Source organism: Octopus bimaculoides, chromosome 27, assembly GCF_046866305.1.
Source record: "Octopus bimaculoides isolate indiv1 chromosome 27, ASM4686630v1, whole genome shotgun sequence".
In the NCBI taxonomy this organism is placed as follows: domain Eukaryota; kingdom Metazoa; phylum Mollusca; class Cephalopoda; order Octopoda; family Octopodidae; genus Octopus; species Octopus bimaculoides.
Window position 1 is genome coordinate 15,787,192 of NC_142954.1, and position 27,334 is coordinate 15,814,525.

The window sequence follows — 27,334 nt, forward strand, 5'->3', positions numbered from 1 at the left end:
TCTCATATACACTCAACTGATTAGACTGTTGGAAAAGAAAAGAATCCTTCATAAAGGCCAAGAAATGTTCTGTATTCTGGATGTTTCCAGGTACAGCTTCTGCAGAGGATAGAGATATGAAGAACTGTTGGTTGTTGGTTGTTGGTAGTCATCTAAGGCTACAACAAGTAGCCTTAGATGCCAAGAATCCTCCTATTGGCTTACAGCAAGTAACCTTAGATGCCAAAAACCCTCCTAAGTATCCTAGCTGTCCCTAATAACACTGTTTTCTGCAGCTGTACCAAACTGGGTTTTATGCTTATTTCCTCTATCCATCTGTTCAGATCTTTAGAGATAGTTCCCAAAGGCACTTATAACTACTGGGATACATTTTACCCACCCTTTCCATTGTCTCTGTAATTCAAGGGCTAGGTTTTGGTACTTTTATTGTTATTATTATTATTATTATTATTATCATAGACGTCGCACAGTATACAATATCATGAGGTTGTTGAGTGAAGATATTATGTCTACCTGGGGTTTGTACTGTTTGTCAAGTCACAAGGACCTCAGATAGACAGTATTTTACACAATATGTGTGCAGTTCCAAGTAATGCCATCTTTTGCAAAACACCTAGATTGTAGGGTATTTCTAAAGTTTTTTCAGCTTGGCTGGTATTGAACCCAATACTCTGATGACAATAGGGATAGCCTTTATGTTTGACTCTCGTAGCAACCACATTTTAGCAATCTCACTTCTCAGGTCTCCATATTTATCAACTTTTTCTCTTTCTTTCATGATGATATGTTGATCTCCTGGCACTGCGATGTCGATTATTAGGCACTCTTGATAGTACTTCCTAAAGGTTACTATATCCGGCCTTTGGTGCTCTAACACCTTCTCTGTCTGGAAGTCAAAGACCCAGAGGATTTTTGCCTTACCCTTTTTGTCCATTACCTTTTCTGGTGTATGTTGCTACCAAGCACCCGCAACCTCATATCCATACTTACAGCATAGTAGCTAGTGGAGGTTTTGGGCTACTTTGTACTCTTTCTGTGCAAGACTCTCACAATCACTAACAACGTGAGTCACACTTTCGACCCTCTTCCTACACATACCTCTGCCTTAGCGAAGGCAGAGGTATTATTTTCAGTCATGTTTGTTTGTTTGTTTGTCCATGGACAAGATATCTCAAGAACCTCTGGATGGATCTGGATGAAACTTTCAGGGATGTTTGGCCACATGACTGGCACAAACTGATTACATTATGGGATCGATCAGGTACTGGAAAAGAATTCTGGATTATTTTTCTGTTTTTTTTTTTTACTTGATTTTTGAGAACGTTCAGGTTCATTTTTAGTATTCTCCTTTGTGAAAGAAGTCGAGTTTATTTCAGATATTCTCATTTTAAAAATCATCTCTGGCTAATCGTTGAGAGGATGCTGGTGTTGCCTTGACGGAAGTTTGCATTCTCTGAGTGCTCTTGTTATCATTATCATTATTATTATTATTAAGGTGTCGAGCTGGCAGAATCGTTAACATGCCAGGTGAAATGCTTAGCGGTATTTCGTCTGCTGCTACGTTCTGAGTTCAAATTCTGCTGAGATCAACTTTGTCTTTCATCCTTTCAGGGCTTGATAAACCATCCAACGCTAGCCTTTCATCCTTTCAATGTTTCAATGTCACCCCCAAGATTTCAGGCCTTGCACCTATAGTAGAAAGGATTATTATTATTAATATAGGGTAGCAAGCTGACAGAATCGTTAACACATTGGACAAAATTCTTGGTGGCATTTCTCCCAGTTCTTGTTATTTTGAATGGTTGAGTTATGTCCCTTGAATGAAGGCGACTCAACGATATCTGGATTTTTGATGATGGCTGTCTTCTTTATGAATCTTTTCGTGACTCACCTTCTCCTTCGTTTTGTGGATCCTCTGATGAAGCCATTTCTTAAAGAGCCGCATCCACGGAGGACAACAGTGCTGTGAGTGACCAGAAGATCACAACTACTGCGACCACTATTTTACTTACTCTGGGTCCTCAGAACTCCACAAAAAAAAACTGTTTGCCATTTTGAAAAAGGGTTGAAATATTTTTCTGACCCTGAAGAGAAATTTATTTATTTTTTTCTTTGTAGTGTAGTTTTGATAATGTTATGTGGGGTTACTATGAAAGATCTTAAGATGTTATGGGACCTCAAGCATTTGTAGATTTTTGAAACCTGAGGCTGATGTCATGTTTAATGTTGTCTCATGGTAGCCCAAACCTCATGGCTGAAACTGGGCTCATGGGAATTATATTAATGACCATCAGGTGTACTATACCTGTAAACCAAAAAGTACTTTATCCCTACACACTATGTCACGCTGATTTTTTTTCTGAGATTTACTTTAAAAGGTACTTGACATGTCTGTGGAATATTCAGCCACTTACGTGTTAATTCAGTTACCATGTAACTGAGTTGATCAAACTATGGAATCCTCATTGTCAAATGATGAAGATCAACTACTGCCATATCTATCTGTCCTTCTGTCTGTCAGCTTGTATATTTATTAGTCTGTTGAACTGTTTGTCGAGCTATCTGTTGGTCTAACTGTCTGTCGATCTATTGATCTGTCCATCGTTCTGTCTGTTGATCTATCTCTGTCAACCTGTCTGTCTGTCAGTCGTTTGTATGTGTCTGTATATGTGTGTGTCTGAGAGTATACATGCATATACATGTGGCATTCTATACGTCAGTGTGTGTGTTTAACAGAATTGATAGAGCGGTAGACAAATAACCTTGTATTTGGTTTCATCCCTTTATATTCTGTGTTCAAATCCTACCTGGATCCACTTTGCTTTTTCATCCTTCTGCGGTCAATAAAAGAAATTCTCAACTATAATAATCCTGAGTCAATATTATTGACAATAAGTACCCATGAGGATGGTACCCCTATGTGGCCAAATCAAAACCAATCTTTTATCTTTCACTTGTTTCACTCATTAGACTGTAGCCATGCTGGGGCAACACCTTGAAGAATTTTTTAGTCAAATGAATCAGCCACAGTACTTTTTTTTTTTTAAGCCTGGCACCTATTCTATCAATCTCTTTTGCCAAACTTCTAAGTTATGGGGATGTAAACATACCAACACTAGTTGTGAAGCAGTGGTGAGGAACAAACATGAACACAAAATACACACACACATATATATACACATGACAGGCTTCTTTCAGTTTCCATCTACCAAATCCACTCACAAGGCTTTGGTCAGCCTGAAGCTATAGTAGAAGACACTTGCCCAAGGTGCCATGCAGTGGGACTGAACCCAGAACTATGTGGTTGAGAAGCTAGCTTCTTACCACACAGCCATGCTTGCACCTATGGAGAACCATTTTACTTCACAAATATTATTTTGTTTAAATAAAACTTGAAAATGACATTTTAGAAATATATATATTTTTTTCCATGTGTTTATTTTCATTAATCAGACGTTGTCCCCTCTTGAGATGTACCCCAGAATCTTGGACTTCCATCCAGTTATAATGGCAACATTCTCTATGACGTTAGCAAGGCCCTGTATTCTTCCAATTGTAAGTGTTCCAGTATCTTCTTTCTATTTCATCAAACTAGGGTCCTTTTTTGTGATATCAAACTTTATAAACACCAGACAGACTCAGAAAAAAAAATGAAATGAAATGAAACAGGCCTTTTGGCAGGTTTTGAACCTTGTATCTGTGATATGCTGGATGATCATGTTATTGTTCACACCACAGAGCACCTGTTAATCCCTCCCCTGTCTCTTAAATCACCTTTTGTTTCTGCTTTGTTTATTATTTTAGTTGTATTATTTCATCAACAAAAGTTATCATAATCAGCATCATCATCATATACATCTGTCTCTCTGTCTAGATAGATAATAAATTTGTGTGACAAAGGAATAAACAATTATGTTATAAACCTCATTAGCTTACAGTTGCTTCTTTTCTACTTCATCTTTGTAGCTCTGGTGAGGCTATAAGGTGATATTCAGGCACTCAGCTATGAATGCATTGCAGAAACGACTGTGAGCCAATGAAGTTTATAACATAATTGTCTATTTGTTTGTCATCCCAATTTCTTATTACCACTCTCTACACAACGTTTTTCCCTAAAGCATACGTATATTGAGTTCTAACATCGAGTTATTAGTATTACTATGCTTAAGTGAAATATTACTCTCCAGCTGTGAGTAACCTTGTACCTTCTCTACAAGACACCTATTTCTGTCTTTTTGTCTTACCTTTCATCATCTGACACAAGATCACCTCCTCCAATGTCCTCTCCCCTCCCCTCTCAAAAGATTTTTGTCTTGCAAGTTACTTGGTGACCCTGCCTGTGTTAGTGCCACTTAGTGAAGTGGTTAGTGTTTGGAAGGTCACCTAGCTGTAAAAACCTTGCCAAACCAGACCTCACCTCTGCTTGTGTCACGTAAAAAGCACTTAGTCCACACTGCTGGGTGATTGGTGTTAGGAAGGGCATCCAGCTTAAAAATCCTGCCAAAACAATTACAGAAATCTAGTGCAGGCTTCTGCCTGGCCGGCTCCTGTCAAACCGTCCCACCCATGCCAGCATGAAAGGTGAACGTTAGACGCTGATGATGATGATATATATACATATATATGAAGGCGGTGAGCTGGCAGAAACGTTAGCACACCAGATGAAATGCTTAACAGTATTTTGTCTGCTGTTACATTCTGAGTTCAAATTCCACCAAGCTCGACTTTGCCTTTCATCCTTTGAGGGTAGCTAAATAAAGTACCAGTTATGTACTGGGGTTGATGTAATCAACTTAATCCCTTTGTCTGTCCTTGTTTGTCCCCTCTATGTTTAGCCCCTTGTGGGCAGTAAAGAAATAAGAAACATTAACACGCCGGGCGAAATGCTTAACGGTATTTCGTCTGCCGTTCAAATTCCACCAAGGTCGACTTTGCCTTTCATCCTTTCGGGGTCGATTAAATAAGTACCAGTTACTCACTGGGGTCGATGCAATTGACTTAAACCGTTTGTCTGTCCTCGTTTGCCCCCTCTATGTTTAGCCCCCTGTGGGCAATAAAGAAATATAGATATATATATCCACACCCTTTCAATTTTAGGTGGTGAGCAAAGGAAACGACCAGGTAGCCATGAGTTCCAAGTTTGAAACAAGAGAAGACATTGGTATATTCCTTCCCTTCTGCTTCCATTCAGTTTCCTTTTTGTCATTGACCCCGAGTTTCAGGATTTCTGATCTGCTGACTTTCTTTATTTTCTGGGATAACTCGACGTCTCCCTAACCACAACCTTCCTTGTGACATCCCTTTTGCTTGTTTCAGTCATTTGACTGCGGCCATGCTGGGGCACCACCTTGAAGGGTCTTAGTCAAACGAATAATAGGAATTATGTTTTTTTTTTTTTCAAAAGCCTAGTACTTATTCTACCTGCCTCTTTTGCCGAACTGCTAAGTTACAAGGATGCAAAGACACCAACACTGGTTGTCAAGCAATGCTTGGGGACAAACACAGACACTAAGACACACATAAACATACACACACACACACACACACACACATATATATATATATATATACGACGGGCTACTTTAAGTTTTCATTTACCAAATCCACTCACAAGGCTTTGGTCTACTCGAGGTTTTAGTAGAAGACAGTTGCCCAAGGTGACACGCCATGGGACTGAACCTGGAACCATGTGGTTGGGGAGCAAACTTCTTACTACACCTCCACGCCTATAACTTCTTAAATATTTCTCATCCTTCAATTTATGACGTCGCTTTGTCATACATTCTTCATTATATTTCACACTTATGATATTAATTATGATGTTTGTCTTATGACTTGTCTTAACTCATCTCTTTATTTATTCAGCTGTCATACGGAATTACGGGAATCTTTTGGTGGATCTCTGCCGGATTGTCCCTGACGGAATTGTGGGTTTTTTTACCAGTTATTCTTACATGGTAAGTATGTGCGTGGGTGTCTCTGTTTGTCTTTTATCACCACCTGACAACTGGTGTTAGTTTGTTTACATCCCTATGACTTAGTGGTTCAACAAAGATAACCGATAGGATAAGTACCAGGCTGTAAAAAAAGGATAAGATCTGGAGTTGATGCGGTCGACTGAAATCCTCGAAGGTTATGTCTCAGGAGTTGCTACTGCCACCGAGATTTACACCAGCGGTCAGCTTCACCAAGCCATTGGTCTGAAACAAAAGCTAAAAGGTGCGCGTGCGTATGTATTTATATCATTAGTGTCCAGTTATCAAATGGCTAATTTCAACCAGGGAGTTGTGTCCCTTTAGAGAGTTACCTCTCTTATATGAACTTTATCTCCAAACTGATTTACGAGCAATTTTCCCAAGTTTTTAAACATAGGTCTCGGGCGACGAATGCTATCTGAGTAACAAACACGCAAGCCGGCAACAAGCTGGAGAGAGCATCAATTACCGTCGACCGTTCACTCAGGGCACATCCCTGCTCGAATCTGCTGTTCCTTCTCTTGAATTTCTTATGGAAAAAATAGTTTTGGTGTACTGCATAAAAGATGTGCATATTGAAAAACAAAAAAAGGGAAATTTTGGTGCATTAAAGCTTAAAGGAGGCCTGACTTCATATATGAGACCCAGCGCAATTTTTTGAGACATTTTTGGAGGGAAAAGTGCACTTTATATGTCGTCAAATATGGTGTTTATGTAAGTGTACATATTAACACTGCTTCTTTCACTGATATTTAAGTAGTTTATAAAGATGGCAATCTTTGTATCTTTAGCAGACCCATCACGTCATTTCAGCATACATGTATTTCCTCAGTTGCCGGCATCCGCTCATTGCAAACAATATGTAAAATAAGAGAAGCTTTTCAGTCACTGATATTGCAAATTGCCAGCAGGATTATTAAAAAGGGGGCCACGCTTTGGGAGTGAACCCGGAACCATGAGGTTGGAAAGCAAACTCCTTACCACGCAGCCATGATAACCAGCTTCCGTAGCTGGTATTGAACCTGAAACCACATATTTGTATTAAAGTTACTTCTCACAAATCCTAAACGTCCTTCTTATAACTAATGTTTCTTTTGTTCTTTCAGGAAACGATTGTTGCTTCATGGTATGAAACGGTAAGTTTGGTTCTATTTATTACTTTACAATCAATCTTTGTGTGTGTGTTTGTTTTGTCATAATGATTATCAATATATTAGTGCCTTGGTTTGATGACAAAGTCTCTCTGCAATTACTTAAGTCGTTAGAGTAATCAGCTAAATCTCTCTCATCTTTTGCCCTTGTGGCAAATAAATCAAGTTCCACTTGAAAAGGAAGATGAGAGTAGAGAGGGAAGTGCTGTCTGATGGCAAATTTGTTGAAAGATGGGTGACTGTTGGAAGAATGGCCAGTATGAACGGACCAATTCTGAGGATACACCTGTAGAAAAAGGTAATGTAAGAGGAGAAAGGGCTCTATACCCCTTTCTTATTTTCTGACCAGGCTCCCGTGGCTTTTATGGGTTTTTTCCACGTGTAACCTTCCGAAGCGCCTCCCCCTATTGGGGGTTTTATTTGTCATATCTTTCTCTGTTTTTCCTCACTGTTTACACGAACGTTTTTCTTTTTGGACAAAACCCTTTGTAACCTTCATCCTGTCTTTGTCCTTACATGTTTTTAATTTATATTAGCCCTTGTGGCCAATAAAACCAGAATTTATTATTATTATTACAGGGAATTATTGACAGTTTACAAAAGAACAAACTTTTATTCATTGAAACTCAGGATGCAGCCGAGACCAGCCTGGCTTTGTTTAATTACCAGAAGGTGAGACGCACACACACAAACACAAGCATACATATGCAATGGATACACACACACACACACACACACACACACACACAAGCATACATATGCAATGGACACACACACACACACACACACACACACAAGCGTACATATGCAATGGATACACACACACACACACACACAAGCATACATATGCAATGGATGCACATACACACACACACAACAGGCTTCTTTCAGTTTCCGTCTACCAAATCCACTCACAATGCTTTTGTCAGCTTGAGGCTTTTATAGTAGAAGACACTTGACCAAAGTGCCATACAGTGGGATTGAACCTGAAACCTTGTGGTTGGGAAGCAAATTTCTGCAGCACACAACCAGAAAGAGATTATTAATATTATTCTACTGTCTTTTCTTTTCCTTTCTTGCACAGGCCTGTGAAAATGGACGGGGTGCTGTCTTACTTTCTGTAGCCAGAGGCAAAGTTTCGGAGGGAATTGATTTTGGTAAGTTATATTATTGAATGGTTCCTTAATTTGTTGCCAATATTGAGCTTGTCCTGATATAAAGGGTTCTGTTGCTGTTGTTTAGCCATAGGTCAGCCTTCCTCAAGAAGACTTCATCAAAGTGACCATCTCCTTTTTTTATTGAGACACTAAACAGTGATTAGAGGGAGATTTGACTGCTATTTCTAGCATGTCAAAGGACCGGTTAGAGGTTTCCTCTTTTGCTCATATAACAGTCCATGTGGGTTATAATTGAGAAAACTTGCAATCAAAAGCATTCCAGCTGTGACCATCCTCTCCTAGCATGTCTTGGAATTACACTGTCCAGTCTCTCCTTCTTATATTAGGTCAGTAGTATGAGATTTGAGGGAGATTCAGCTGTTTTTACTAGCAGGTCTAGCGAGTGAAAGTCACCAACCTGGAAGCCATTTTATTTGAAACACGACTACAGGACATGTTAACAGGATTTTAACAGGCCTACTTATCATGTACAGTGAGCTCACCACAACAGGGGGGCACCAAAGAAGCTTTACAAGGACTGCCCGAAGCAGTCCCTTAGCATTTGTGACATTATCATGAGTGGTCCACTCTAACAGCTGACCAATGCTGCTTGGTGCCATACCATCAGCGATGTTGTTTCCTTCTTTCATGTCTCTTGCAGTGCCTCTCTTGGCGAAAAAATAATGCAGTTACATCATCAGACCCTGAACAATCATACCTCTGTCATCATTGCAATTGGATGGGTCGATCCCACATCGGTTTTATCAGCCACAAACGAGCATGCAGATGACATGGACAACAGCCTTACTAACCCCTGTCAGTGAAGCCAAGCCAAGAGAAGAGAGCAATCATAGACAGGCTTCCTCAGTTGACCTCATGGAGGAAGAGGAGGGAGAAACTGAGTTGAATTCCATGCTGTCATGGATTGGACGCTTTGACAGATGCTGGTGAGCTAGAAGACTGTCTGCTTTAGCATGGTTTCTATGGTTGGATGCCCTCCCTAACACCAGCCACTTTACAGCGTGGACTAGCTGCTTCTTTTTCATGTCACCAGCTCTAGTGAAGTTACCATGGAGCTTGCAGGACTACAAAACCCTGAGGGGAGCAACTTTGTACTAAGACGCGAGGAGTAGAGGAATAAACTATGAGAGAGCAGGGTCAAAGTAGGATGGGTTTCTTGCAGAAGAGGAGGAGCTACAAAACTCCTCCCATTTATAATTCATTAGGTTGACATTTTCATCTTCTCACTCCATGACTTTTTTTTTTTTCCCCCCAGAACACCATTTCGGGAGAGCTGTGATTATGTTTGGTGTTCCTTATGTCTACACTCAGAGCAGAATCTTAAAGGTATGTATCCTCCTCTTTACTTCCATTCAAATCTCTAATCTCAGGTAGAAAAATTAACAAACTTGGTACCACATTTTATCAACTCTGGAAGGATAAAAATTAAAGTTGAACTTCAGTAGGGTTTGAACTCAGAATGTGAACATATGGTGTATGACACATAATCCATTTGACCAGTCTTCTCTCTCCTGTATGACATCAATAAGTAACAGATCATGTCCTGATCAGGTCTTCTGATCAAGTGACCCTTTTTTTTTTTTATTACATGTTTCGGTCATTACACTGTGGTCATGCTGGAGCACTGCCCTGATACATTCTTAGTCGAATGAATCAACCCCAGATACTTATTCTATCGGTTGTCAAGAAGTGGTGCTAGGGGGGGGGGGGGGGACAAACAAACACACACACACACACGACGGGCTTCTTCCAGTTTCCGTAAACCAAATCCACTCACAATGATTTGGTTGGCCCAAGGCTATAGTAGAAGACACTCACACAAGGTGCCACACAGCAGAATTGAACCCATGTGCTCCTTACTCAACTCTATTAGATACAGACATGGCTGTATGGTATGAAGTTTGCTTCCCAACCACAGGATTCTACATGCAAGTCAGCTCCTCTCCTTTATACCACTGATGTTTATCGAAGAGAACGGCTGCCAACTTGGACTGCTACAGCCTGGCACTGGTATTGTCACAGACATTGATGTCCAAACATGAGCTGAACACAGATGCCGCAAGCCATTTCGCTTGACCCTCTGCCAATCCCTGGCTTCTATCATGTTTGTATTTGTATAAATATGTGTGTGTGTGTATGTCTGTGTACATATGTGTGTTTTTGTTTGAAATGTGTGTGTGTGTGATTTTTACCATTAACTCTTTAGCATTTAAACCGGCCGTATCCAGTAAAATTTTCTACTTGTTTTATGTTCAAACATGCCAGATCAGACTTCTCACACCTACCCTACAATGTCATTCTACAAATAAACAATCACATCATCAAAATTTCAAAGCCATGTGCCAATACAAATATATATATTTACACACACACACACACACACGATAAATTCAAATCCAAAATAATCGGAATGCTGAAGTGTTAAAGAACACAAGACCAACTTTATCTAAATTGGATTTGTTGAAATAATGGTTGACTATTGCAGGCACGACTGGAATATCTCCGAGACAACTACCAGATTCGCGAGAATGACTTCTTAACATTTGATGCCATGAGACATGCAGCTCAGTGTGTTGGGAGAGTTCTTCGTGGTAAAACAGATTATGGAATCATGGTTTTTGGAGATAAAGTAAATATGCTTTTGTTTTTTATCTTTCCAAATTATTTCTTCCCTAATGTGTAAATGTACAAGAGGGTACAGAAAAGTTCCTGGCTTTAAGGGATGGTTGGAGGCCCAGCCATCTGAGTTCTTTTACAGGACTTAGGAAAATTGAAGGACCACTGTAATAAGTGTGAATCTGAGAGGGGAATATGTTGAATAAAATCATAATTAACTGATCCTCCTGTATTTTCCTTTTACCCAAAGCCAGGAACTTTTCAGCACCCCTCGTAATCGAAATCAAGTTAAATTGGACACTAAACTCCACTTGCGAAGACCTGTTGAAATCAAAATCGAGTTAAGTTCGGCGACTGGCACCCATGCCAACGTCGTCTCCTTCATTGAACACGAAACTCAGCTTAAGAAGACTTATTGAGGAAAGCGAAATCGTGAAGGCACTTGTGCCCGCGGCATGTGTAAGGACTTTCGAGCGAGATCATTGCCAGTGCCCCTGGACTGGCTCTTGTACGGGTGGCACATAAAATACACCATTTTGAGCGTAGCCGTTGCCAGTACTGCCTGACTGGCCTTCGTGCCTGTGGCACGTAAAAAGCACTCACTACACTCTCTGAGTGGTTGGCGTTAGGAAGGGCATCCAGCTGTAGAAACTCTGCCAAATCAGACTGGAGCGTGGTGTAGCCATCTGGTTTCACCAGTCCTCGGTCAAATCGTCGAACCCATGCTAGCATGGAAAGTGGACGTTAAACAACAACGATAATTTAGAGAAAAGAACCAAAGTTCATGATCTCATCCACAGTCATATACAGAAAAATTTAATAAGTAAAAACACTAAAAAGAATTGTAATAATCATTAAAATAATATTTTAATGATCATTACTTTGTATTTTATTAAAGTTCTTTTTAGTGTTTTTACTTATTAAATTTTTCTATATGTGACTGGATTTTCATGGATGAGTTCAGGAACTTTGGTTCTTTTCTCTAAAGTATATATTTATATATTTTATACTCTTTACTCTCTCTTTTACTTGTTTCAGTCATTTGACTGCGGCCATGCTGGAGCACCGCCTTTAGTCGATCAAATCGACCCCAGGACTTATTCTTTAGATGCCTAGCACTTATTCTATGAGTCTCTTTTGCCGAACCGCTAAGTGACGGGGACGTAAACACACCAGCATCGGTTGTCAAACGATGTTGGGGGGACAAACACATACATATATACATACGACAGGCTTCTTTCAGTTTCCATCTACCAAATCCACTCACAAGGCTTTGGTCGGCCCGAGGCTATAGTAGAAGACACTTGCCCAAGGAGCCATGCAGTGGGACTGAACCTAGAACCATGCGGTTGGTAAGCAAGCTACTTACCACACAGCCACTCCTGCACCTACTGTGAAACTTAATTTTAATTTTTGATAAATTGTATTTAATTGAGTTTTTACCTGTAAATTTGGATTTTTATCCCTGTTATATATATGTATCTATATATATATATGAACACACATACACACACACATATATACACACACACACACATATATAAATATCTCATTCCTTTTTGCTGAAGAGCATAGGATCAAAACATGAAAGACTTTTCCTGAGCGTTCAGTTAATGCACCTTGTTTGTTGCTCCCTTACCTGTCTCTGTCTTTTGTACATTTCAACCAGATACATTATATATATATATATATATATATATATATATATATATTTCAATTAGAGGTTAAATAAGCCTCATTAAGGGATGATGATAATAATATCCAATGAATTTACTGGTTTCTTACCTATTATTTATTTTGAATATTAAATTTAATATTCAAAAATAAGGAAATTAAATAAACCGAGGTTTATATTTATTTAAGAAAATAGAGATAAATCAATAAATAATTCTATTTATTAATTACAAAAATAGACATAATCTCTGACAGCTGCTTCCATTCAGACTTTAAAAATTAATTAAAATAATTAAATCATAAAGTATTTTATAATGATTTAAAGTACCTTATAAAGATTTTATTATTTTAATTAATTTTAAAGTCTGAATTGAAACATCTGTCAGAGATTGTCTATTTTTGTAATTAATAAATATGTTATTATTTATTTATTGATTTATCTGTTTTCTTTTTTTTTTTTCTTATATATATATATTCTGTAATTGTTTTACACCTTCTATTTGCTGTTTAGCGTTATTCTCGAGCAGACAAGAAAAGTAAGCTTCCTCTGTGGATTCAAGAACATTTGAAGGACAGTTTCTGTAACCTCTCCACCGATGAAGCTGTCCAAGTATCGAAGTGGTTCCTTAGACAAATGGCTCAACCTTTCAGTAAGGTAAAACTTTCAGATTCTAAATTCAGTTCTAAATTCAACCTCCTCCACCATCATCATCGTTTAATGTCCGCTTTCCATGCTAGCATGGGTTGGACGATTTGACTGAAGACTGGCAAACTAGATTGCTGCACCAGGTTCCAATCTGATCTGGCAGAGTTTCTACAGCTTCCTAACGCCAACCACTCCGAGAGTGTAGTGAGTGCTTTTATATGTACTGACACACACACACACACACATATATATATATATATATAAGTATATATTATGTTCTGAGTTCAAATATACATACATGGGGTGATGCCTCGATATACAAACCTGTTCCCGGAGACCACTCGTAAACCAAAAACTCGTGATGCAGGGCAACAACTTCCCATGGTATTTCAATTAGAGGTTAAATAAGCCTCGTTAAGGGATGATGATATCCAATGAATTTACTGGTTTCTTACCTATTATTTATTTTGAATATTAGATTTAATATTCAAAAATAGCTAATTAAAGACAAGGTGAGATTGTCCAAAATGTAGAGACCCATTATCACCTGTTTGGGACTGATACTTTGGTAATGTCCTTTAAGTTTTAAGTTCAAATCTCGACATGGTCAGTATTTGCCTGTCAACCTTCTAGGATGCCTAAAATTAACACATCAACATCAACCCCCAGGACTTTACTGGTGCTTTATTTAAACTCTCATCATCATAACAGTCACTTCTTCTTGCCTGCATGGGAGAGATAGAATTGGTAGAGGTGGATTTTCTACAGCTGGATCCCACTACCGTTTCCAAGCAAGATAACATAAAGTTCTCTCTCTCTCTCACTTCCTTCTTTTTCTCCTCTTTCTCTATTCCTCTTACTTATCCTCTCTCTTCTCTCCCTCCCACTTTTCTCTCTCTTCTCTCCTACCTTCTGCCTCTTGTCTTGTTTTGTTATTCTCTCTCCCTTCCGTCCTTTCTCTTCTCTCCCACATCTTTCTACCCTCTTGCCTCTCCCCCTCTTCTTAAAATAATTGTAGAAGCAATTTCTGGCTTTTCTATTAACATATGTTGTTACCATTGTTTTTCAGGAAGATCAGCTTGGTTTGTCTTTGCTGACGCTGGAACAGCTGGAAGCAGAAGAGATGCAGTCAAAACTGGAACAGTGTACTCAATACGTGTAAAAGAGGTGCCTGCTTTAACAACTGATGCCACCAGCCTCCAATACCATTTGGGAATGAGTTGGTTTACAGTCACAGTCACTTTATGGAAAGGAGGGATTGTGAAGGAGACACAACAAGGATATCATGTCGTTGCAGAACAGACCATATATTTGCAATACTTTTGCATATCGATATTGTCAGGTCTTGTTCGGAGTCTAGAGACTGTCTGTCTGTATGTCACACAAGACTTTTTTGTAAATATACAACAACAAAGTCCACAGCTAGAATTCCTCAGGGATATCAACTTTTTTAAAAAAAAAATAAATATATTCTCATTCCATATATATTTGTTACTATTTCTTTTACTTCAGAATTTAGGCAGTGAGTCGGTAGAGCATCAAATACAATGCAGTGTTTGTTCTGGCTCTGCAGTTGGCATTCAAACCAGAAGTCAATCTCCAGCTTTTGCCCTTAAGCATTTAAACCAGCCCCACCCAGCCCAAATATTCTACCTGTTTTATGTTCAAACCATCCAGATCTGGCCTCTCGTACCTATCTTACAATGTCATCCTAAAGATAATCACATCATCGAAATCTTAAAGCTGTGAGATAATCCATGATTAATTCAAAACTATGTGAATAGATAAGCATTACATTTGACAGGGTAATCTGAATGCTAAAGGGTTAGACCAACCATATCAGGCCCAAATATTCTACTTGTTTTTCATTCAAACCAACCAGATCCGGCCTCTCACACCTAGCTTACAATGTCATTCCAAAGATAAAGAATCACATCACTGAAATTTCAAAGTTACAAGTTAATGCAGGATTAATTCCAAGCAGTGAAATAAATAAGTAATTTAATTGATTGAATAATCTGAGTGCTAAAGGGTTAAAGAGGACTAAGGTACCGGTGTGGAGTTGACTCTTGTCTTTTTTTTTTTTTTTTATTGTTAACACAACATTTGGCTAATATACCCTCCAGCCTTTATCAGATGTCTTGGGGAAATTTCGAACCTGGTTTCTCATTCCTAAGACATCCAGTTACGTATGGATGTCAAACGAACCCTTATTTTTATTTTTCATTTTTTCAAAACTTTTCAAATTTCAAAGGTAATTTATGGACAGACACTGTGTGTATGTGTGCATGCAGGTGTTTATGTCCGTTTGTCTGGACATTGTAGTTGTAAAGGAGTGCCACCACCATAAAAATAAAAGTGATGTCCATTTGTAGTCTGGCCATGTGGAATATTACTTTGCTTGGAAACAGGTGAGGGTTGACTCCAAGAAAGGGGTCTGGTCACAGCTGAGTGTGTGTGTGTGTGTGTGTGTTTTGAAATGTTGTTTCTGCTATACAAGTATTTGAGCCCAGGTCGTCAGTCTGCAAATTCTTCATAGTGCCATTTAAAACAATAATGGACCAAGGGTCATTACCAGAAACTGTTGAGAGATGACAGCACTGGTACCATGGACCTGTGGATGAGAATGTCAGAGGGAAGTATGGCAAGACAGATTCTTCAAGCTGAGCCAACCGTCAAGAGACCTAGGGGTAGACCAAGGATGAGATGAGTGGATAATGTCCATAGTCTCAGTTGATCACGCTTGGGAACACATCTGGAAAGTGTAGTGATGGTTGCTCCTGATAGGAACCTATGGAGATGGTGTTGAGGACTCTTACCTCTACAACTCTACCAGAGATGGTGGGCAGACAGATGAACAGGCAGAATGGTGGATGGGTGGGCAGAAGTGCAGTATTATGGACATGTGAATAGAATGTCTTAGGAAAGAATTGCAAGATGGATTCTTCTTGCCAAGCCAATGAACAGAAGATATAGGGATGGCAAAAATGAGATAACTTTTTAAGGTTATTTTTACAGATTTTCTATAGAAATTATAGCCAGCATCAATTTGTTACATTTTGTATCCAAATACATCTAACGTAAACAAAAATGTCATTGAAGATGGAAATGGCACTATGAAGAATTTGCAGATTGATGACCTTGGCTCAAATACTTGTATAGCAGAAACAGCATTTCAACACACATACACACATATATATATATATATATATATATATATACACATACCGTGGGGGGAGAATAAATATTCGTACATGTCAAAATTATTTATTTATTTAATTTCTAATGAACACAAATGGGATATACCAATACTATATTTGCATAGACATGCATAAACTAAGAATATGCAAAAGAAACTAATAAATTATAGTAACTAATGAATTTATATACAAATATAAATATTTAGGGGTGAAAAAAGTATTCGTACAGAATAAATTTGAGTTTCTATGCCACAAAATACTGTTCAAATAATTTCTTTTTCTAGAACTTTCTCGTTTGTTCCAATAATCTTATCAGTAGTCATTTTTAAGTGTCAAAAAGCTAGCTTCTTCATTCAGCACTGAGACAACATAAAGTAGTGTCGTAATAATGGCAAAAAGTACAGAACTCACAAATTCAGTGAAAAACTTAATCATTGAACAGTGGAAAGCAGGTAAAAGTTACAGGAAAATATCAGAGACCCTTTGTATTCCATATCTTCATTTATTGAAAGATATAAAACATCGGAAACTTGAAAATAGAATAAGATCCAGTGCACAACGCAAGATTTCCCCTAGATCTTTAAGAAAAATGAAGCAAAGAATCGAAAAAAACGCAATGATCACCAGAAAGGAGTTGCAAGAAGATTTGTTAGCTTCAGGGACTGGTATTACACTACGAACCATCAGCAATGAACTTCATAGGAATGAACTGAAGTCACGCTTTCCTAGAAAAACTCCTGTTAACTAAAAGGCAAAGAGATGCCCGTTTAAAATTTGTTTATGAACATAAAGATAAATCTGATACATTCTGGGAAAATGTTCTATGGACAAAACGAATCAAAAATTGAATTGTTTGGACGAAATTCGTGTAGCCATGTTTGGAGGAAAGATGGTACCACCTATTCACTGAAAAACACAATTCCTACTCTAAAGTTTGGAGGTGGTAACATAATGGTGTTGGGGGTGTTTCTCTGCAAATGGCACTGGCCATTTACATGTAATACATGGTAGAATGAATGCAGAGATGTACCAAAATATCTTGAACAATAATTTATGGGACTCTATAGAAAAGCTCCAGCTTTGTGAAGGGCGGGTTTTACAACAGGATAACGACCCTAAGCACGTGGGGAAGTCTACCAAAAAATGGATTGTCAATCACAATATAAAATTATTAGAATGGCTAAGCCAGTCACCTGATTTGAACCCCATTGAAAACTTGTGGCGTATTTTGAAAATTAAAATTCATTCAAGAGCCCCAATGTGCATTCCAGATTTGAAGAAAATTTGTCAAGAAGAATAAGAAAAAATTCCTAAAGAAACATGCAAATCATTGATTAAGAACTAAAAGAAGAGATTGTTGGAAGTGGAACTGAATAATGGTTATGCTACGAAGATATTAAATTCGAATTATCAGATATTTATGTGCTGTACGAATACTTTTTTCACCCCAAAATATTTATAATTGTATATAAATTCATTAGTTACTATAATTTATTAGTTTCTTTTGCATATTCTTAGTTTATGCATGTGTATGCAAATATAATATTGGTATATTCCATTTATGTTAATTAGAAATTAAATATATAAAGAATTTTGACATGTACGAATATTTATTTCCCCCCACTGTATATATATACAATAAACCTTTCAGTTTCCATCTACCAGATCCACTCTCAAGGCTTTGGTTGGCTTGGGGTTATAGTACAAGACACTTGCCAAAGGTGCCACTCAGTGGAATTGAACTTGGAACCATGTGGTTGGAAAGCAAGCTTCTTGCCACACGGCCACCAATTCCTGACAACTAACCTTAAAAAGCGATTTAATTGCACTGCTAACACAGTAGGACACAGTACTGACTTATGCAATAGTAATACACTACCAAGTCTACAAAGTATATTAAATGCTTTATAATGAAACACAGTATCCCTACATGTAATGAGATAATTGAATTATATCCATAGTCAAAGACAGAGGCCTTTGGGAATCTGACCAGAAAGTGTAATAATGGTCAATTCTGACAGGACCTGATGGAGGTGGTGTTGAGGACATTCAATTATATATTTGTCAGACTTTCAGAATAACTCTTACATAAATTGCCCCCCCCCCCTTTTGGTTGAGGGTCCACATTTCAAAACACTCGCCATAAGACTTTTTTTAAAGCTTTTTAGTCCTTGCATTTTGTTTTTTCATCCCTTGCCCCATCCCCTCATTGTATCTTTAGAACAAAAGCCACCACTTTCTATTTATATACTCTTTTACATGTTTCAGTCATTTGACTTCAGCCATGCTGGAGCACCACCTTGAAAGGTTTTAGTCAAAGAAATCGACCCCATGACTTATTCTTTGCAAGCCTGGTACTTATTCTATCGGTCTCTTTTGCTGAACTGCTAAGTTACCAGGACATTAACACACCAACATTGGTTGTCAAGCGATGGCAACAAAGACACACGTACATGAAAATATATATATATATATATATATACGATGGGCTTTCAGTTTCTTATTTCTGTATTGCTCACAAGGGGCTAAACATAGAGGGGACAAACAAAGGGATTAAGTAGATTACATCGACCCAGTGCGTAACTGGTACTTAATTTATCGACCCTGAAAGGATGAAAGGCAAAGTCAACCTCGGTGGATCTTGAACTCAGAATGTAATGTCAGATGAAATACCGCTAAGCATTTCGCCCAGTGTGCTAATGTTTCTCCCAGCTCACCACCTTTCAGTTTCTGTCTACCAAATCCACTCACAAGGCTTTGGTTGGCCCAAGGTTATAGAAGACACTTGCCCAAGGTGCCATGTGGTTAGGAAGCAAGCTTCTTACCATACAGCCCATGCATAAATCAAAATTACATTTTATTTAAACAAGATTTTAATCATGAAAATTAAAATGTGGAACACTTATAACATTGAAAACATATTGTGCAACATACTTAGAACAATTTAGTTTTATTGCTTAGCAAAAAGAATTCACCTAACAGTATGTTTCTTGTTTATGTTTGTTTTGTAAAAGATTAACATTGGGTTGTCTGGAAAGTTTGTGCCGATTTTTAAAGGAAAGGAAAAGGTCAATAAATACTTGCCATTACATTTTTAATCAACCAAATACGAACCATTTTGTTGCCCAGTGCATCTCCATCTTTCCTTTAGCTTGAAAATACCCTCTTCCCAGAATTGAGGTGGTTTCATGGCAAATAAGTCGGAAGGCAAGCTACTATAAATCGGCACAAACTTTCCGGACAACCCAATATTAGTTGTAAGACAACTAGAAACAGATACAAAAGAGGGGTCAGTATTTCATGTTTGAGCAGTAAATGGAACACAGCTTCATCCTTTTATCAACAACTGTTATATCTCATGTGTTTCCAGTGCTCTGTGGAATCCACAGGCAACGTCTGGTTGCAAATAACCGGTGGTAGACATAGCAAATTGCTGAGCTTTGTTATTGCAGCAGCTGAATAAAATCAAAGGTTCACAATTGAGGCACAGGAGTGGCTGTGTGGTAAGTAGCTTGCTTACCAACCACATGGTTCTGGGTTCAGTCCCACTGCGTGGCACCTTGGGCAAGTGTCTTTTACTATAGCCTCGGGCCGACCAAAGCCTTGTGAGTGGATTTGGTAGACGGAAACTGAAAGAAGCTCATTGTATATATGTATGAGTGTGTATATGTTTGTGTATCTGTGTTTGTCCCCCCAACATCGCTTGACAACCGATTCTGGTGTGTTTACGTCCCCGTAACTTAGCGGTTCGGCCTAAGTGACTGATAGAATATGTACTAGGCTTACAAAGACTAAGTCCTGGGGTCAATTTGCTCGACTAAAGGCGGCGCTCCAGCATGGCCACAGTCAAATGACTGAAACAAGTAAAAGAGTAATTCCCCACCGTTTCAATGGTTCTGCACTGAGAAGAATGGAGACATTTGCTCTTCTGTTGTTATACACAGAAGTTCAATGGCTGTCAGAGGGAAACTGGCTGAGAGTTTCTATTCACTTTTAAAAGAAGTTGTCAAATTCTTGCAGAGACTCTTATTCTGTTGTGATGAACCAAGAAACCTCAAGCATGACATTGCTTATATGGCAGATATATTCACAAAATTCAATGAAATTAATTTGCAATGACAAGGATATGAGGTTATACCATATCAAAGTAACATCAGCCCTCTCTACATTTCTATCCTCCAAGTTACAACTTTTCAAATGCAACAGAAACCATTGTTAGTTCTTCCAGCTTCTGAGCCTCTCTGAATTGGAGAAGGAAAAGCGCTTACCAAAAGAGGACATTCAAATGTATTATTCATACCTGGGATTTCACTACTGATCTTTCTCCACCCCTATCAGTCTTCGTATCTACCCCAAGGTCCAATCTGTGCAACACAGAATTAAATATTAGAGGCTGTTTCCATTTAAGGGGTTTCATTGCGTTCAGTAATTCTGGTAACGAGGCCCTGTGGCTTCCTATATGGGGTTAATTCTCACTACTGAAAGCAAAGGACATGGTCTATGGGTCCACGTACATAAAAGATGGAAGCGAGGGTTGAACAGGTTGGTTGGCCATGGCCGGAAGATTGACCTGAAACTTCAATACTACCACCAATAACACAAACAAGAACATGGTAATCATACGTAGATCGAAGAAGAGAATTTACAAGAAGAGATTGCAAACTGCAGAGAGAATGAAAGAAAAAAGTTGATCAGTATAATAATAATAATAATAATAGTAATGGTTTCTAATTTAGACAGAAAGGTTGAAGTTTTGAGGGGAATGGAAGAGAGGGAAGGCTTAAGTAGATGACAGCGACCCCAGTATTTAACTGGTACTTTATTTGAATCGACCCTAGAAGGATGAAGGGTAAAGGTAACTTCAACAGCAGGTAGACTTTGAATTCAGAATATACAAGAACCAGAATGAATGTAGCAAGGCACTTTTTCTTTTCTTCTTCCGACGCTATTTTGCCTCCATCTTTGATGACATCATAATAAAAAAATGATTTTTTTTTTTCAAGTACTAATTAGAAAAAAATTAAACAATTCTCAAATAAATTTCACTGTATGTTTTTATTCCATCATCATCATCATCTTTACAAATACAAAAAAAAAAGACAAATAAAATTTATATTTACCTCTATTGTTTTTTTTTTGTGACTTGTGTTTTTCTCTTTTTTTTTCCTTAAATTTTAATTATTTAAAACAAATTAGAACTGAAAACGATTAACGACTTCAGTTTAATTTGATGATATGAATTAGGAAATACGATGAAAAAATACTTTATTTTTTTGTTTTATTTATTGTCAATGTTATAATTATCATCATCATCGTCGTCGTTATCATCATCATCATCATTATTATCATACAGATGAAAAAGAAATGTGTTTATCATAGATTTCCTAGGGAACTTAGAAAAAAATCTTTTAAATCACTTTTCTTTAAACCCCCATTCCAGTCAAAATGTGCTAAAGAATTTAAATTTCATTTTGCTTTTTTTTAATCATTGATGGGGAGGGCGAGCTTTTTCCAACAGAAAGCTAAATTCTGTGAGTGTGTGCATGTGTCTTGCAGAACCGATTCCAGTTGAATGTCTAAAGATTTCTAACGATTCCAGAGGAATGAGGAAAAACAAAATACAAAACCAAGAACCAACCCAACAAGAATTGAACATGGAACTAATTAGAGAGGGGGGGGGTGAAGTTTGTCCTTGAATAACAATGCTTCCTAATTTTGGCACACACCCAGTGATTTTGGGAGGAGGGGGCAAGTTGATCACATCGACCCCAGTACATGACTGGTACTTTATTTCATCAACCCCAAAAGGATGAAAGGCAAAGTTGGCCTTGGCAGGATTTGAACCCAGAATGTGAAGAGCTGGAGAAGATACTGCCGAGCATGTTCATCCAACAGATAAGTTTTCGATTTAAGCACAAGGCCAGCAATTTTAAAGAGGAAGGTCAGTCAACTACATTGACTCCCAGCCTGCTGCTTGCTTGATTGGTCATTATTTAATCGCACCTAGAGGAATGAGGGTTTGAACTCAGCCCAAACGAATACCACTTGTCTGATGCTCCAACGATTCTACTAATGGCAGAACTGACCAAGATTGGAGAGCAATGAGTCGGTGGCCAGGTTGGTGTGAGCCTTTCCTATTTGTTTAAGAGTGGTACCCCAACATACGCAGAGGTGAAGCAACTAAGGGGTGGAGGAAGAGGTGAATGGGAATTCAAGCAATCAAAGCCCTGCCCTTTATTTGGGAAAACTGGAAGAACAGATGAACAATTAAAAAACAAAATTTATCCCTTTGGGTGGGAGACAGGGATGGGGCCAAATGTGAGTGAGTGCAGACAGTGCTTTAATAGATTCCAAATTTTATATTTGGGAGGGAGGGCCATATTTTTATTTTTTTTTTGTTGTTAATTATAAATTCACTGCTGTGTATGGCGGGGTGGGTGCAAGGTTGAATCAATGCTGGAGGCCATAGCAAGAATATTCAAATATAGGCGCAGGTTAGTTTTTACTGAGGGGAATAAAACTTATGGCAAGTTTTCAATAACCACTCACATAGGGGCCAAGCATGCACACACATATGTGTGTGTGTATGTATAGTTGACTGTGTACTAGCCCTTTTTTCTTTCTTTATACTCATTCTTTCCCTAATTTTAGCCATTGTTTGTAGCCAGTGATGTTGGGGATCATTACCTTTAAAGGGTTTTAACCAAATATATCAATGTCAAGCCACCCCCTACTCAGACCCTCAAGGAGAAAGGAGAGGAAAAAAACAAATGACCAAGGATGCAGGTGAGGATTGGATTTGAACACCACTTGAATGTAAATGAACGTAACTAAATGACACAATATTTTTGCCTGATGCTCTACCAATTATGCCATCGAACCACTATATTGAATGCAACTGAATATAAATTTGGCTTTAAATTATAAAAAAAAAAGTAGATAAGTTTTAAAGTTTAAGGGCCAGAAATGGAACAGTACAAAAGAGAATTATAAATTTAATGGTTATGTTTATTGCCAAGACATGAAAATAAAATTATTAACTGTTTCAAATTTTGGCACAAAGTCAGCAATTTTTAGGGGGGATGGAGGTTAGTCGATTACACCAACCACAATACTTGGCAAAGTTGACCTTGGCAGGATTTGAACTCAGAATGTAAAGAACTGGAAGAAATACCACTAAACATTAACAATAATAACAAATAATTGAAATTCGAGAAATGCTGATTATTGAACTTGGAATCAGGTGTCGAAGGGGGTTTAATTAATTAGCAGCCATAGAATGAAGTGAAGCAACTTTCATCCGGGAGATGGACCTCTTCTACAGAAAAAGCAGTCCTATTGAAACCTCTATATTGCCCTCCTTAGTACCAACTTTAACCCACGTCCCTAACATGTTGAGCTCACCAGTTATACTGTATAACATACATATATCATATTAATGTGTGTTACCAATGCAGATGTTGTATACGTAACGAGTGTTTTAAACACACAGCATGTTATTACTACTACTACTATTATTATTATTAGTATTATTATTATTGTTGTAAGGGGAGGTGGGTAAAAAATGGTTGATCAATTATATCAACGTCCGTCCCCAAACACTGGCTTTTTCGTGCTGTATTGGCCTTAGAAAGATGAAAGGCATAAAAGCTAAAAGGGATCTGGGATTCATCAGAAAGGATCCGTTTTTCATCTTCCTTTTCTAAATTGAATATACGTATATACACATATTACATATGTATACATACATACAATATGCATTATATGATATAAATATATATGTACGATACATATATACAAAATAGACAAATATATATAAAATACATGCATACATATTTTATATAAATATATATATAAAACAATATATAACATGAATATGTATACATAATATACATACTTTATAAATATATATATATATTACACATATATAATCATATAATATTAATGTTTTATATATATGTATAGATAATGAAATGTATATAACAAACACCAACAAGTAACAAACATTGAATTGTTATAAGAAAAAAAACTTTCTTGCTCAGCAGAAAGTAAAAGACTTAGCAGATTCTATTCTCAATCAGCTTTGATATATATATATATATATATATATATATATATATATATATAAAATAACAAATTGGTTGGCAAAGAGACAACTAGTAATAAAAGATATCAAACAAAGACGCTGACCCAAATGCCAAAGGAATATTATCCATTACATCGGCTAGAGAACTTTTGGTAGGGAGGGGTTATTTTTCACTGACCTTCGCCTCTAACATCAAGAGAGGACATGAAGAAGAACAAACCCCTGTAGGAATTGGTGAACTAAAATACTTTATCTCATCCTTGTGCCTAAAATAGCTTTAAATTGGCTGCTTTTCTGGGCTTAAAGTTCTTTAATCTTATAAAATCCTTCCTTGTTTTCATATATTTTGACAAAATAGTAGAGCTAGGGGAGGTCACGCTGTCACCTCACTTCCACCCCCAGATGGCACCACCAGCACATAAGTACCTTTTACAGGATATAGAAGAGAGAAGGAACAAAAGCCTTTATAAGGATTGCAAGTCTCGTTAAACACCTTGGTAGAGGTGTAGTGATTGGTTTGGAACGGTGACAGAAGCTCTACCATTGGTGTTTGGTTTCGGTGCACGTGCATATGTGTGTGTGTGTGTGTTTGCAGGGTGAGGGCAGAATTGGGGGGGGGGGGTGACATATTTAAAACTCGATTCTGGCAAGTTGGGGCAATTTATCAAGGAAACAAAGATAACTTAAGCGGAAATCAATGAATTTGTAAAGAACTAGAAACGTAGCAGCAGGAGTGGTGCAATCAATTCAATCACCACCACCACCACCAATATATAACTGGTACTCAGCAGGATTTGGATCCCAATACCACTAGGTATTTTTTCGTGCAGCACTACCACCCAATACTTGAGAGGTACTATATTTCATTGACCCTCAAAGGATAAATGACAAAGCTGACCTCAGTGGGATTTGAACTCGGGATAGAGATGTAACAAAATACCACAAGGTATTTTGTCCAACACTAGATTCTTCAATCCCCACCCCCACACAATAATCATTGCTAACACTGACACAAGGTCAGACATTTTGGAGGAGGGGGGTGCTAGTTGGTAACACGGACCCCAGTATTTGACTGGTACTTTAACAGCTCCTGGAAGGATGAATGACAAAACCAATGCTGGTAGAATTTGAACTCAGAAGGCCAAGGGATGCAACAAATACCAACAGTAAGGATTTTGCCAATCCACTACCCTAAGAATAATAATAATAATCCTTTCTATTATAGGCACAAAGCCTGAAATTCTGGGGGAGGGGACTAGCCGATTTCATCGACCACAGTTTATCACTGGTACTTATTTCATTAACCCTGAAATGAAAGGATGATAAAGTCAGCCTTGGTGGAATCTGAACTGAGAATGTAAATAATAATAATAATAATAATGTATATCTAAGGTAGAAGGTGAGAGGAGGGGGTATATTTAATCTCATTAATCATAACAAGTATGAACTTTATAAACCAACCCCACTGGAGGGAAATAAGACAGGTCAAGTCCACCTCGGCAGGATTTGAAATCACGTAAAATTGATTTGTGACACAGGCACAAGGCCTCAAAGTTGGGGGAGGGTTGTTTCCGATTAAATAGACTCCCGCCCCTCAACAACCCACCCAGCACTAAACTGGAGCTTTATTTTATCGGTCCCTCTCCCAAAGCCCTTCCCCAGGAAGAATGAAATGGGAAAGTTTCGGGGAGCTCTTTACAATGGGATTTCAACCTGGAACACATAGGATCAATCGAAACTGATTCTGCTAATTGGACTTGCAGAGCCATTTAAGAACTAATAGCAACAATAGTCTTACTTTTCTAATTAGTATTCAATAGTAGAGCTACTAACAATATATATATATATATATATATATACACACACATATATTGATTGATTGATTGATTGGACGTAATCAAATACTTTTGTAAGATAAGCAGGTGAAGTCAAATAAGCTGCGAGATTGGGAGTGAGGGAGAAGAGAGGCAGTTAAGGTCATCGTTGTCATTTTAATTAATTAACAAACCAACCACCCTTATCCCATTCAGGTGGGGTGAGGGGGATGGAAAGATAAACAGATGTTGACCCTACCCACGACAGCAGGGGTGGGGCATGGAGGTGGACAGGGTAAAATCAAAAACGACAACAGCAACAAATGAACGAAACGACATTCGACAAAACATTTCAATTCCACTGCTCTGCTACTTCACCCATACCCTGGGACCTGGTGGCTACACTAGTTGTAGTGGCACTAACTTATTACAATACTAATTAGCTGTAATAGTAGCCGTACTAACAAACCTATTTGATGGCATACAAGACATGTTTTTTTTCCCACCCACCCCAAAAAAAGAAAAAATTCACCCTGGACCCTATAAGCACTAAAAGCCTTTTTTTTAAATTAATTTCCTGAACAAGCGCTGCTGAAATTGTGATGTTGGGTGCATCTAATACCTCTGTGTGTTTGTTATGCCATCAAATATGGTAACTGTAAAAATAGCTATGATGGTTACAGTAAGCAGAAGCTGTATTGAACGCAGCATTTTCTAAAACTATGATGGTAACTAGCTAAACCATAGAAACAAAGTCTGGCTGATTCTGGGGGAGAGTGTGTGTGTGTGTGTATATGTGTGTGTGTCTACTGGTTAATCTACAACAGTTGGTATCAAAAGTGATTTAGTAGGGAGGTACAACAAGTATATACACAAAGAGTTACTTTGGATGTTAGTTCTATTTGAATTTATTGGTATTTGATTGTTTGATACAGTTAAACAAATTTGCTTAACGCCAAATGCTTTCTAGATATCTGCCTGGATTTATTAATCC

The 27,334-nt window shown here is 38.0% G+C and overlaps 1 protein-coding gene across 1 annotated transcript in view; it reads left to right on the forward strand.

The window, feature by feature from the left end:
- The window catches only part of LOC106868561 (general transcription and DNA repair factor IIH helicase subunit XPD), a 45,475-nt gene extending 30,752 nt beyond the window's left edge, over positions 1-14,723 (forward strand). The window contains exons 16-25 of the mRNA XM_089343198.1: positions 3,454-3,555; positions 5,098-5,161; positions 5,866-5,957; positions 7,082-7,111; positions 7,706-7,798; positions 8,211-8,283; positions 9,560-9,630; positions 10,790-10,933; positions 13,106-13,249; positions 14,310-14,723. Coding sequence (XP_089199324.1) covers positions 3,454-3,555; positions 5,098-5,161; positions 5,866-5,957; positions 7,082-7,111; positions 7,706-7,798; positions 8,211-8,283; positions 9,560-9,630; positions 10,790-10,933; positions 13,106-13,249; positions 14,310-14,402 — 906 coding nt within the window. The 3' untranslated portion in view covers positions 14,403-14,723. The remainder of the gene's footprint in view (positions 1-3,453; positions 3,556-5,097; positions 5,162-5,865; positions 5,958-7,081; positions 7,112-7,705; positions 7,799-8,210; positions 8,284-9,559; positions 9,631-10,789; positions 10,934-13,105; positions 13,250-14,309) is intronic.
- Positions 14,724-27,334: the final 12,611 nt, after the last annotated feature.